Here is a 14,451-nt window from a genome sequence, read left to right as displayed (position 1 = left end):
TGGGGGTTTTTTGTTTGGTTGTTTTTTTAACCAATAGTTGCATTTAAAAATATATAAATAAAATTGTATTTTGGGTAACACTGAAAAATTCCAGCTATGTAGTTCAATTCAGGTGGAAGAGTTAAAAATTCCATGCTATTTTTTTCCATAGGAACTTGGGATTCTTATTTACTGGTGTACACCCAGAAAATACAAAGTAAAAGCACAAAGCTTTTTTTTTTTTTAATTCTCACCACTCAAAGTTTTTAATTCTCAGGTCATTCAACATTGTAAAGAAATTAGCATATAGTAAAAAGAAGTTTGGACAGAGGAAAAGAATTTTAATTAAGTGTTCCGGGGCGTGTTGGTGTAAAATACCTTAGGTTTTAGAAGAATAAATAATACTTCTTATCTTGCCTTTTTTTTTTTTTTTTTTTGTTCAGCCACTTGATATCTACAGAAGGTGATGTCTCCCCACTCTGGTTCTATTTGTATTTGCTTGTGAATCTGACTTGGGTGTTTTCATTAACACTGATATTTATCACTACAGTCAGATGGCCAAAATACCAAATTGTCAAAGTGAGAGACATTGTTGATGCTAAATTAGAAGTCTGGTTTTGCTTAACTCTGGAACATTAGGCAGCAAACTTTGGACATTCCAGGACATGTGAGCTGACTGTATTTCTGATTACCTGCCAGCTGCTCAAATTTGATTTGTCACAAAAGCCATAAAACTTGGCAAAAAGCTTTCAAGGACAAATTTGTGAGACCAAAATGTCACTCTGAAAATAGGCACTAGATGTGTAATAAGCTTCCATTGGAGGAAAAAAGGAGGGGAAAAAAAAGACATTTTGCACTTGTGGCTATAATTGGTGTTTTGAGGGGATTTAAAAATGTAATCTCAAAGCCTAAACATAGCTCGTATTTAGACTAGTAGCTAGGTGCTAGCAGCTTATTTTCTCACTGAATTTTGAGTGAGTTTTCTTTACATGAGTCCTGTATTTCAGAAGTGATGTGCAAAGTTCTTGTGGCCTCAGTAGTTAGATTATTTTTCCCCAGTTTCACATCTAATTTTAATGCAGTGAGTTCTTGTGGAAACACCTTTTTACCATCTTGTTGAATTGTAAATGTTCCCTTACAGCTTTGGAATAAATTCATTTTGTAATTTTGTTCGGCTCATTGTTTCACAGTTACTCTGCAACATTTTGTGTTGGCTTAGTAAAAGGGTTCTGTAGTACCTTTTGGTCGTAGTTCCCTTACTCCTTAGATTGCTATAGATGTCTAAAGCTTTTTGCCATTAAGGAATATATTGGAGCAAGACTCTGTTAGCTGTTTCAACTTTTAAGTAATTCACCTTTAAATGCAAAGTTTTGCCTAGGAATTTAAATATTCAGCAAAAGCTGCATGTCATACATCTTATTTGGAACCGGGTGAAAAGGAATCAGTCATTGTCTTATGCAAACTCCTAGATGTTGACAGTGTGATACAATTCGTTGGTATCTTATGATAGAGGAAGACTGACTTGGAGTGGCAGCCTGGTTTTTTTTTTGTGGAATCTGTAATATGCCTGATGTGTAAACTCTGGCAGTGGTAAGGAACTATCATACTTGTGCGGATTTTTCTCTAGGCTGACAGAAACTGAATCCCTTGCATTGGTTTAACCACTGACACCATCTGGAAACTTGTTTCCACTTAATGGGTTTTGAGTTACTGCTGAATTTTACTGTTTAACAGGCTCCAGGAAGTTTGGTGTCCCCAAGAAGCAGGACTGGTAGGTAACACAGACCTTTCGGTCAAACAGAACAAAACTTGAATGTGGCAGCTTTTAGATCTCACTCAGGACTGGGAAACAGGCTCTCACTCCTGGGTTGGTATTTACTCTTAACTGCAATGGGAAAGGAAAAGTTCAGATGTTTCTGTGTAACTGAAAAGCATTAGAAGGGAAAAGGAGCGATGTGTCTTTCAGAACTCCCTTCACCCAGCTCCTCCGGGGGCTGCGGATAAAAACCTGTGGATAGCTGCAGGTACGGTTCGGTTTGCGATGGGCATACAGTCGTTTCCTCGAGCTGCCGTGGCGAATGTCCGAGTGTGCACTAGACAGAAATTACATCCTTTAAATTACAGCGTTCAGCGCGGCGCCACACGCCGCTTGTTGGCACTTTACGCCGGCCTGGAGTTCCGGGCGGCGGCTCCGCCGTTACCCGCGGCTGCCACAGCTCCGGGAAGGCCCCGCTGGCCAGACCCGGCTCCCCGCGAGGGAGAAGTCGCTTCGCGGAGCCCCTGCCGCGCCTCCGCCCAGGGGCTGCGCCGGTGCTGCCGTGGGGTCAGGATAGCGCTCGGGCCGGGGCTCCTGGCGCGGCCTGAAAGGACGCCCCGCGGCCACCCCGGGCCCGGCCGCACCGCCCCGCAGCGCGAGGCACCGCCCGCTCCCAAAATGGCGGCGGCGGCCGTTCCGGTTCCGGAGGGTGCGAGCAGGCCGGGATTGGGGAAGATGGCGGCGGCTGGGGCGTCCGGGCGGGGTGGGCTGGGGCGGGCGTGGGTCTTCTCCGGCTGGGCCCTGGGTCTGTGCTCGCTGCTGGCCTCGGGGACTCGGCCCGCCGCTGCTACCACCCACTGGGTGGTCACCGAGGATGGGAAGATCCAGCAGCAGGTGAGCGGCCCGGGGGGCGTGGGGCGCTGCCCACCCGCTGCGGAGGCACGGAGAGCCCCTGCCCATGCCACCGTTCACCCGCAGCCCCGGCCTGCCCCGAGCGGTGCGGCGCAGGGGGACGATGGCCCTCGGCCTGGAACGAAGCCCTGCCTGTCCCGCAGCCGCTGCAGCAGCCGGGAGACAGTGCTGGACGCTCCCGGCGGCCCGGCACGGGGTCTCCCGCGGCAAGCCGGCGTCGCTCGCGAAACATGGCTTGAATCCGCCGGAGCGGCGGGGGGAGGCGGCGGGGAGGGGCGGCCGCTGAGTCCAGGCGAGCCGAGGATGGATTTCAGCTGGAATCCTGTTTGGAGCAGCGGTGTTTCGTGCTTAGAGGCCGTCTCCCGGAGCTCCTTCGGCACGAGGCGGGTCCCGCTTCGGTGGCGAAAGCGGCGGGACCGCGACCCCAGCCCACAGCCGTGACCCCAGCCCACAGCCGTGACCCCCCGCGGGGCCGGCAGCGCTCCCGGCGCGGCCCCGGCCCCAGGCACTCCCGGGCTTCTCGCCGCTGCCGGCGCAGCCCCAGGTATCAGTGAGTCTGCGATTTTTCACATCCCGCCGCTCCCGACCCGGCCGCATTCCCTTCCTGCTGAAAGTGGGAAAGAAACGGTGGCGTGTGTGCTCGGTGCAGAAGCACACGCGCGCCCTGTTATGCGGTAGTCTTGTGGGTTTAGCCAAAATGTCTTATTTTGATAGCGAGCTGCGCCTCACTTTCACTAAGCGGCTTGAAAGAGTCGATAAGCGTTTCATGTTTGGGCTTTTTCTTAGTTGCTTGGCTCCCTCTTTGTTGGAAGGGGAACAGCAGCAGAAATTCACTTTCCTGTCAGATCTGATCGGTTTCCCTCTGGAGCGGAAGAGTTAGTAGCTGTTGCAGGCAGTGTGGCCTTCCCCCCGTGAAAAAGTGTGGAGAATTGAGCGTCCATTAATATCACCTTCCTTGGTGAGGATTTTTAGTTGAGTCTCCTAACAAAATGCATTATGGTCCTCGGACAGGTGGAACAGACTTTCTCTGCAGGAAGCTTTTGCTGTGTTTATGATTCCGGGGCACTTCGGCCATCTGTGTAGATTGAGGCATTTACACGCCCTAGTTAATCATAAATTGATGAATGACAACACTCCAGTGCTCTCTCATCTCCTTTCCCCACTTAATGCAGTGGGGGAGTGGTGCGAGTATGTGATAATGGCCTGGAAGCATCTGTATGTTTGTACTGATTGTATGTTATAAAATTTGGGTCAAGTGTTGATTTTGATTATTGCATGAAAAGCAGCTGTGGCTTGAAAAAAATTTAATTAGATAAAATGGCTTGAAAATCTGATTAGCTAAATTCAGTACTGATTTTAAGAAATGGCATTTTATGGTGTCAGCTAATTGATGGTACAGGTAGGAGCTTTCACTGTACCATTGCCATGCAGTAGGCTTTTCTGTTACAGATCCAAATGCTTTTTAAGCGCGAGCATTCCCATGTTCCCTGTATAAAGTTTTCAAGGCCTGTTGTTGACGTGATAAAACAATATCTGTGGAATAATTTCTCTTACCATGGTCAAAATTAATCCACCCATTTCAAGCAAGGAAACTTGAATTATAAATATGGTGTTACTTGGAATATCAGGAGCTGGCTTCTTCAGTAGCTGGAACGTAGTGCAGCTGGAACATAATGCTGCTAAGTGTCCAGTGAGTTTTTTGTAATAAGATGTGTTTTGGCATCTATTAATTTCATCTCCCTGGCTCTTACACTTAAATTTGTGAATAAGAAAATTAGACTTAAATTTGTGGTTATTGCCATTGCCAGCCCTACGTGGTACATTTGAGTTTCATTTTTTCCGCTTAGTTGTGTTTTGGGGAATGAGAGGACAAGTTTTACAGTGAACTTAAATGTTGTTTTAAATGCCAAAATATAGTAGTGGTTCAGTAGTTAGTAACAAAAATGGTAGATAATCTCCACTGTCCAGCAATAGGAAAGAATTGTCATTGTCCCACTCTACACTACTGTACGCTCATGCAGTCATACCTTGAGTTCTGGGTGCTGTTTCGGGTGCCTCAGTGTAAGGTCATCAAACTATTAGACTGTGTCTGGAGGAAAGCAACCAATAAGGTGGAAGGTCTCAAAGGTAAGACTTAGGAGAAGCAGCTGAGGTCATTTGGCTTGTTCAGCTTAGAGAAGTCTAGGGAGACTTCATCACAGCCTAAAACTTCCTTAAGGGTGGCAGTGCATGAGGAGGTGCTGATCTCCTCCCTCTGATGATCAATGAGAGAACACGAGGAAACGGAATGAAGCTGTGCCACGGGAAGTTCATACTGGACTTTAGGAAAAGGTTCTTCACAGAGAGGGTGGTCAGTCATTGGAACAGGCTCCCCAGGGAAGTGGTCATGGCACAAAACCTGCCAGAGCTGAAGCGGCATCTGGGCAGCACTGGAAGGATTCATAATTGATTTAACAGTTCATTGGTAGAACCTCAGTATTCCAAAATATATGAGCTATCATTCTCCTAATACCAAGACTTTATTAACAAGACACAAACCTAGAACATCCCTGCAGAGTATCCCTTTGCTTTAATTTTTCAGAATATTCTTAATTAATTTGTTATTTATCGTGAGAACTCATTGGTCCGTTCCCACTTGAGATACTCTAGGATTCATTGACAATGGGAGCCTCTACATGTTACATGCTCCAGGGCCCTCACCACCTCGAATGGGCTTTGCTGGCCTTGAAACCAAGGACAGAAAGCTCAAGTACCTCCCTCCACATGGGTACCTGGTGGAGGGGGATAATTGTACCCCTCACCCTGTTGGCTCCGGCCTTGCTGCTGCAGCCCTGGATGCAGTTGGCTGCCTCAGCTGCAAGGGCACACTGCTGGCTCACCACAAGCTTTTTCCCCACCAGAACCTAAACACTATTTCTGGAAAGCTGTTTTCCATTCAGCCCCAGCCTTTCCTGCTGCATGGGGCTATATCACCCTATGAGTTTGTTCTTGACGTTGTTGACTTCATAAGGTAGGTCCTTGTCAAGCCATTTCTCCATCCCTTTCTCTAACTGCAGCCCCTCCTTCCACCATGGCCACCCCACATTTGCAGAGGACACCAAGCTTGTTGAGGTTCCTTTTATTTGGTGTCATTAGCAAAGAGGGTTTTTTCACTGTCATTAGTGAAGGCCTGTCTCAGTAAAGACTGGTATTGATCCCCAAAGGATGGTGCTGGTGGTCAGCCGCTGTTGTACTTTGCACTGCTGATCACAGTGCTTCCAGCACAGCAGTCTCTGACTGCAACTGGCTACTGGTAGCAAAGAGTGGTGGTATTAATTATTCAGTTTTGGAAATACTGGCATTCTCAAAGTCTGAAACACATTTTTAAAGATTGTCAACTTTTTACAGAGGTACAGGCTTAGTTTTCACTTGGACTCCCACAGTTTATCTGAACGAAGCCTGTATAATTAAGAGGTAGGAAAAACTTAATGGATTGTAAGACCCAGACATTCCCACTGCTAAAGGAGCCACTAGCTATGGATATGCAGATAAACACAAGTGATAACTGACTTCCTTGTAGCTTCTGGTTTGCTCTACTGTGAGTTTTGTTTTCTGTGTTACCAAAGTGCACTATGGATGAGGAGCTGAAAGGAGGAGTTACAGATCCTGACCTATATACAATATATAATATCTGGAATATGTTTGAGGGAAGAAGGGTGAGAATATTTTATGTTATTGACCTAAAATCTCTCTCAGGTGTTTTTCCTTATAGTACAGCCAGGGTGCAGGCATTTAGTGTGAGATTACATTCAAGTGAGATTGACTTTTTTGTGACATAAGATCTCTTGCAGTACCTGGGCTGAGACTTGAGTTCCTGGTGTTACAACAACTTGGCAGCAGTAGCAAAGTTAACACGGATTGAACAATTTTCCATCTATCAGCAAACTTCCATCTAGTAAACAGGAGTGCTTGCTAAGTAGGCACTGCTGTTCCAGTTTCTACTGAGCATTTCTGAACGATGAAACAAATTAATTCCTAGCAGTACATGTAACACTTCAAAGTCTCAGCCATCAAGAGAAAAGCCATCAAGCTGTATCTGTTACTTTAATAGCTGGTTTTCAGATCAAAGACATAATTCTCTGGATCAGTTCATATTCTTCTTTTACTCTGAGTCCACCTTCAAATGTATGTTCCTGCAGACAGGAGCTGAGTAATCGTCTCTCTTTAATGAGATTATAGCTACTCAGTGCACGTGTTTATAAGCCTTTTCATTTCACAACTCACAGTATAAAGTTCAGGCTAATATATAACTGATTTTAGACAGTGCTTATCTGCCAGTAGGGAAAGTCGTCTCTACAGAAATACTAGTGTACTTAAAGAGAAGAGAGAAACTTGGCATAAAAAGGACAGACAGTTGACAGATTAAATGCAGTGCAGGATACAGTTTCAGTGGTCATTCATGGCTTTAATGGCGGGGACCACTTGCTACCATGACTCAGAGACCTGGCATACCAGAGCTGAGGTAGGATCTTTCTAGAGATCCGTTGATGGAGGCGATTGAAGCTGAGCGAGCTCATGGAGACTCAAAGGACTGCCTTTGTGTGGACTACTGTAAACACTGAAAGCATTACTTCAGCATAATTAAACTAAAGCTGAGAAACCTTCCAGGCAGATGGTCCAAAGCAGGATTGGGAAAGTGTTCTGGCAGATTCTGGCAAGGAATCGAGTTGACAAAAAGTTGTTTTGGTTTTAATGTGCTGTCATGTGTTTTGAAGTCCATTAGAGATGATCTGGAGAGGAGAGTGAACGAGCAATGCTGGTTAGCCTGCTGGGGGCTAGGACAACCAGACACTCAGTACATGCAACATCTGAATTTCCTGCAGTGCAGTAGTGGCTTAGTGCAGTAGAGAGGGGGGACAGTACCTAACAGTTGTTCGTGTGGTTGCAGATTTGAATGCCAGTGGACCTCAAGCAGGAGAAAGGCAAATTGATTCATGGATGGCTTTAGAGTTGGTTAATGCGTTAATCTGCCGTCTCAGTGCACCAGGTTGAGATGAGAACAGTGGTCCATATACTCAAGAATATAGGAAAAGCAACCATCCAAATCCAAGGAAAGCTGAAAATCCAGTGAAGCTGAAAATCTAGTGCAGCCAAATAAAAATCTATTTGCTGCTTACAAAAGCATTTTCTGTGGTATATTAAGCAGTCACTCAGTCCTGTCTTGAAAATGACAGATGGATGTTTGCGTTGCTCTTTCTGTAAAAGGTTAGTTTGCTTGGCTGTATGACCTCTTTCTTGACTGAATTTCTTATACTTCCAAGTCTGTTGTGTGCTAAGCAAAAAAAAAAAAAAAAACCACAAACCAAACCAAACAAAAAAACCAAAAACCAAAAAAAAAAAAAAAAAAACCAAAAAAAAAAAAAAAAAAACAACACAAACACCAAAACCCTGTTTATTTTTACTGAAGTGTGTCAGGTAGCATGCCTTTCTCAAAACAGACCTAGGCTGGAGGTTGGTTTGAGTGTTCTGTAGTTCATCAGATGTCATCCAACCCTGGGGTGATGAGCTGAAGCAGGATAGTTTTGAGACATAGGTCAGCTTATTCTCAGGAAAAGGGAAACTTTTTCTGATTTAGAGCTTCTCTTGATCACCAAAGAACTGTAGGACTTAGGCCTCCATCTAGTGTGAAAAATAGTAATTTAAATAAAAAAAACCAAAACCTTCTCACTTTAAATTTTCTGCCTTTTCATAAGTGCGTAAGAAAATTTGAACCTGAACGTTTTGGATGTTGAATGGCTGAGATGTTTAACGTCCTTGTCCCAAATGGGGACTTAGAACCGAACTTCACCAGTGTTGCCTGCTCACAGGGGAGCACAGCCTACATATTTCTGTGTCACTGTGAGCGTCACGACTAGATCTGAATTTGATAAAAATAGGCCTTGTGGTAGCCTGTATGTGGTGTGCAGTCAGATATGCAAATTTTTCATTTGTTGGGGCAGTGGTGGAGAAGAAGTAGCTTTCACTGTTCTCAACTCAGCAGTGAAAGATTTGCATCTGAGGTGGAAGAGCAAAGAGGTAGATTCAAAGGGCTGCTGAAATACAGCTGTTGGTGTCCATGCCCCTCACACCTGCTGCAGTCTAGCAGGTAATCTTATGCCAGGTTTGACTGCTGACAGAAAAGCTTTAGTGCAAAAACATCTGTATTTAGCCCAGCATAGTCATATGTGCCGAGGTGGTTCAATTTTTAAGTCCAGAATACCCTAGTGGTGGCTCTGACCTTGTGTAGGCATGTCGTGCTCATTCCTCCACTCTTGATGTTTTCTTGCAGCCTTGTCCTCCAGGCACAGTGTGCTCCCAGGTTCTATTTCTTTTAGCATCCTCACACTTTGATTTCCTGACCTCTCATCCTGTTTTATGTTGCTTTTAAAATAAGGGTAGGACAAACTGACTAGATGATATGAATCAACTGTTCAAAACTGATTATTCTGGGTGAAAGTGTTCGTGGTGCCTGGCATGCCTTTGTCATATTGTGAGCTTCACAGCTAAAGGGTAGCCTAGAAGTGGCCCAGTCACATGTCTGTATGAAGATGCCATCAAAGCCCAAAGGACCAAAGTCAACAAGACTGTGAAATCCACTGTTATTTCATGTAGCTGCTTGCTTTAAAAATACGTCTCTGAATAAAGTAAATTCCCTCAAAGTTTAACAAAAAAAAAATTAATGGGTTTTCTGTTGTTCATTTGTTGAATTTGTTGTGTAAGTCTAACTACTAGTTTGTCTGTCTGTATTTTCAACATTAGAACATTTAATAATTTTAGGATTTGGCAGTGAGCAAGCATCAAGAACCAGTCTGCCTTTATGAAAAAAATGTACTTGTTCATTACAGTTGTGTATGAGTATAATCTCTCCATCTCTTGATTTGATTCAACTGAGTGTATGGCTGGCATCTGGTTTGCTGCTGAAGAATATAAACCTTACCTAGAATATACAAGTTGGAAACTTGTACCCTTAAGTATGACCAACAACACGTTACAGACATGTGGTGTTACAAGTAAAGTCCTGTTTTCCTTTGATGTGTTTAGATCTGTTCTCTGCGATATTCATAGCTGGTGTGATCTCAGTTGAATAGAGTTATTCAATAATACTGCAACTTTGTTAGGTTTTTTTATGTTTGAAGTGGCCCAAGTGTTTAAAATTTCTGGTTTTTTTCTGTAGCACAGCTAGTATTAATAATATCAAAACACCTAGTGCTGTTTGTTAACAGGTTCTGCAGCTCCAAGCTTTTAAGTGGCTGAATACTTATAAAAACTCATTTCAACGTCATTTTTCTGTGTGAATTTTTCAGTGACATCCCTTGGAAGAAGTTTCTTTTGACTCTGCCTACTCATCATTTGAATGAGTCAAAGAACTTCTTTTCCAGTTTAGTAGCTTGTCTCGCACTGAAACCCATACAGATTTTTGTGCGGCTTCCTCAGAAATGCCATGAAGTATCGTGTTGGAGTGTCAAGTATCAAGACAGTAAGAATATACCAAAAGGCACGCACTGGTTTTCAGATCGTTTGCTCACACTCGAAATTGCAAGGAGTTGCAACCTGTTGGAGGGGGAATTGCCTTAATTTCCTACAGTGACAAAAGATCCACTGACTATAAAACAAGCCTATAAAACAAATATGGGGGGTGCACTTTTCTGTACGCCATCATTTGATGTAGTGTGTTTTTCAGCTTCTTTCTGTAGTAATCTGCCTTCTGCATGCAGCATAAAGCTTTTAGGATGTGAAGAGGTACTAACAGCTCTTCCGATTTTGATGTGCCTGTACCTCAGTTAACAGGGGGATTTCCACAGTACTTTAAAAAAAAGCCTTACCTAAAAATGGTTGACTGAGGCATCCTTTGACCCTCATTTTAAAAATTTAATTCCTGTTGCAATATAAGTGGATTGTCAAGAAAAATGTACTGGAAGGTTTGACAAAACTTACAAGTCTAACTATTCAGAGATTTTGATATATGCAAGTAACATAGGAGACTATAAAACTTCAAGGTTTGATTCAACTCTGATGTCTTTTCTTGTTACATAAATTCTGTGTGTTTCTTGCTGAATCAGATTCTTGGTGTACTTTGTGACTGAATAAATTTGAACTGTGCTTTATAGAGAAACTTTCACCTTTGGGCAAAGTGGAACAGAGAACACTTATTCTGTAAGTGTTTTACTGGCAGGCTTTCTTCAGTGTAGCTACAGTAGCCATCAAAGGTTCAAAGAAAGCTTTTCAGCACTATTTTTTTTCCTTGTTTACTGTGTTTGAATTGAAGTCAGATTCTTGCATTTCAGGCGCTTCATCTTGAATGTCACAGTTTCAGCACTTTGGAGGAAGAGTAAATGAATGTGGTGCTTTGCCGTCAGTCTAACACACTTAGAGTTAAAAACGATTTCAGCACACCATGCTTGCCGCTTATCTTCACCACTGTTGCTGCCCTTACCTTTGCTGTGCAGGTTATGTGGATGTTATACTGTTGTTTGCTACCTACTTGCTGTGCTAAATTCTTCATGAGGTATCATTATTGCCCTCAATGGCAAACACAGTATTGGTGCTCTTCACAATTGAGTACATCAACCTTGCCTTTTTCCTGCTGTAGAAATGGCTGGCAGTGTAAAGAAAAGTGTTTGATCTAGGAAGGGATGTTGTAAAAACTTGGATAATGAACCATAAGTCTTAACAGTATTGCTGGCTGGGTCCGAGAGGAATAAGTTTCAGTTCAAAAGCCATCTGTCTATCACTACAGAGAGTGGGATGATGAAGTGCTCACCTGAGGCCAGCTCAGACTAGCCTACTGATTTGGCTGAAAACTTACTGTTTAATCTTTTATTTTTCAGCTGCATTAGTTGGCCTCTTTCTCAGTAGAGCTATAAGATTACAGATAGCAAGAAAAGGGAGGATTCGCCTACTTGGCAGCAGGCTGATTTTTTTTGATCAATCTAAACAGATCAGAAATTTTTGGTTTAAATTCTATGATATTCTTAAGTTTGAGCACCCTCATCCTCCAGCCAATGCCTCTTGAAGGCCAGTTGGCATTGTTTTCCTCATTTGCAGGCATGATATCATAAGATCTCCTGCGTTTTTTTATTAAGAATCTATTTTCCTTTGTGTCATATAGTATTTTTTGTAGATCTGAATGCTTTTTATTTCCTCAGTTACTGTTTTGTAGTGCCTTCATACTGTAAATGTATAAACTGAAGAGTATAAGAACTAATAAAGTATTTTTTGTTCACTTTTACCAGCTGCCATCAGTGCTCTGAATACATTGGATGTGCTGGCTCAAATTGCCTCTGCAAACCTTGCATTATTGTCTGGTGTAGCTGCTTAGTTTTTTCATTCAAATTATTTTTTCCAAAATTATTGCACATAAAATGCATTTTTATTTTTAGGAGCTAATAATAGTCTTTGATAATTTCTTGAAGTGGTCTTGAACTTTCAGACTCAGAAATGATCAAATGGAAATAAATGTAAGGTTGGATTTACTACTGTGGTGGGTTGACCTTGGCTGGATACTGAGTGCCCATCAAAGTTGCTCTATCACTCCCCTCCTCAGCTACACAGAGGAGAGAAAAATATAACAGAAGGCTCAAGGATTTAGATAAGGACAGGGAGAGATCACTCACCAGTTACCATCACAGGCTGAACAGACTCAACTTGGGGAAATTAGTTTAATTTATTACAAATCAAATCAGAGTAGCATATCAAGAAATCCAACCAAGTTTTAAAAACACCTTCTCCCAACCCATCCCTTCTTCCCAGACTTAACCTTATTTCTGATTCTCTACCTCCTCCCCTCGGTGGCACAGTGGGATGGGGAATGGGGTTGTGGTCAGTTCATCACACATTGGTTTTACCACTATTTCCTCCTCGGGGGGAGAACTCCTTCCCCTGCTCCAATGTCATGTCCCTCCCACAGGGGACGGTCCTCCATGCACTTTTTCAGTGTGGTTCCTTCCCACAGGCTATTACAAACTGCTCCAGTGTGGTGTCCCTCCCACAAGATGCAGTCCTTCAGGAACAGGCTTCTCCAGTGTGGGTTCCCTGTGGGGTCACAGATCCTGACAGCAACCCTGATACACTGTGGACTTTCCGTGGGTTCACAGCCTCCTTTGGGCATTGACCTGCTCTGGTGTGAGGTCCACCATAGGCTGCTGATATATCTCTGCTCCATGATGTGCTGCAGGGGTACAGCCTGCCTCACCATGGTCTTTGCAACAGGCTGCAGGGGAATCTCTGCTCTGGTGCCTGGAGTGCCCTCTCCTACTCCTTCTCCACTGACCTTTGTATCTACAGAGCTGTTTCTCTCACATATTCTCAGTTCTCTTTTTTCTGGCTGCAGTTACTTCTGTACAATAACTTTTTTTCCTTCTTGACTATGTTGCCCCGGAGATGCTACCACAGGCACTGATGGGCTTGGCCTTGGCCAGCAGCAGGTCCGTCTTGGCGCTGGCTGGAGTTGGCTCTGTCCAACATAGGGGAGGCTTTGGCAGCTTCTCACAGAAGTGACTCCTGTAGCCCCTGGCTATGAAGACCTTACCATACCAACCCAATACAACTACTAAAGTTCTGGGTTAAGAGCTTTTTGTTTTCGCACTGGTAAAGTTAACTTTCTACAAGGTTGAAGGGTTCTATGCTATTATTAGAAAGTGCTTATTTGCTGGTGACAAACTGAGGTCTGATCTAGAAGTGAAAATATGAAGCCTAAATTAAAATACTCTTAACTTGAGGTGAGTGGATTGACATAACTATATGAATGAATTTGAAATTGTATTGCTTCTTGATTGTTGCTACCACTTTGATTTCTGCTGCCAGGTAATAGTTGATGGGAGTATGATACTTGTTGCATTCTTTTCTGTCAACCCATACACACTGAGTTGGTAACATACCACTCCAAATTCCCGCATGCTAAATTCAGACCTAACTCTCATGAGTCTGTCTTATCAAAAGTTAAAAACAGAAGCTGTCCCTGAATATCATTCTGTTTCTGACTGAATTATAAGCCAAGATACTTAATCTTTCAGAGTAAAGCTCTCTAATTGGTGATACCTGCATAACTTTCTGCAAAAAATTGCTCCCCAGATGCAGTTCGTCACTGAAAGTGGAGCTGATAATTGACTTTGCTCTCAGTAACGGTGTAGTATCATGCAAGCAGCCTTTAGATGTCAGATGCACCGTGGTGTTTTGGAATGGGTGATGAAGTGCTTTAAATACAGTAAAAATTTCCCTTATTTTCTTTGCAAATTCATCTCTTATTCATTTGCACGTAGCACAGTAGTTTCTCTAGCAAATGATGCATGGACAAGTGCTACATTCAGTGCATAACTCTGTTTTTGTGTGCAGCCAGTTCAAAGTGAGGTGGGGCTCATAGGAGGAAATATGAAATACGACTATAAATAAAATGTTGTAGATTTTGATACTTCAACTAACAAAATCATTAGATTTTTTTTATATGGTATTTTCTGTGCTTCTCTGGATCATAGCAGATACTTGGTCATCCTTTATTGGCAACAGTTGAATCCATGATCTCCAAAGTGTAAAAATAGACTGGTGTCAGTAGCACCTATTATTTTCTATTCGACTGGTGATAGAAGAGAATTAATTTGCTAAGGCAGAAAATTAGTTAAATGTATTTGGACTGTGTAGGTAGCCCTTGCCAAAATGGCTCCATAATAAAAGAAGCACTGAGGCTTTTGACTTGGAAAGGAATACTTCGCCAAATTTAGCCAAAACCACCCTTAGGGTTTAATAAAAGGAACAAGTGTTTGTGTCTCAGAGGACAAGGCCTTTACTCAGTC

At 43.2% G+C, this 14,451-nt stretch overlaps 1 protein-coding gene and 1 long non-coding RNA gene across 6 annotated transcripts in view; one reads left to right on the top strand and one right to left on the bottom strand.

Moving 5' to 3' along the window:
* Positions 1 to 783: 783 nt before the first annotated feature.
* On the bottom strand, positions 784 to 2,279 carry LOC127472885 (uncharacterized). The gene is made up of 2 exons (XR_007905196.1): positions 2,181 to 2,279; positions 784 to 2,072 (listed from the first exon to the last, which is right to left on the bottom strand). It is a non-coding gene; the product is annotated as an uncharacterized LOC127472885 (long non-coding RNA).
* TTC17 (tetratricopeptide repeat domain 17) overlaps positions 2,021 to 14,451 on the top strand; it is a 55,721-nt gene continuing 43,290 nt past the window's right edge. The window contains exon 1 of one of the 5 annotated variants that reach the window (XM_051791708.1): positions 2,021 to 2,629. In XM_051791708.1, the coding sequence (XP_051647668.1) occupies positions 2,021 to 2,629 (609 nt within the window). Of the gene's footprint in view, positions 2,630 to 2,661; positions 3,192 to 3,228; positions 7,149 to 14,451 lie in introns of those variants that run through there. The other 4 variants (XM_051791712.1, XM_051791709.1, XM_051791713.1 and 1 more) reach the window with 4 other exon arrangements.

This window comes from Manacus candei, unplaced genomic scaffold (genome assembly GCF_025592945.1).
Source record: "Manacus candei isolate 608988 ecotype Guabito, Panama unplaced genomic scaffold, ASM2559294v1 h1tg000033l, whole genome shotgun sequence".
Classification (NCBI taxonomy): Eukaryota; Metazoa; Chordata; class Aves; order Passeriformes; family Pipridae; genus Manacus; species Manacus candei.
This window is presented reverse-complemented; position numbering and strand designations above follow the sequence as displayed.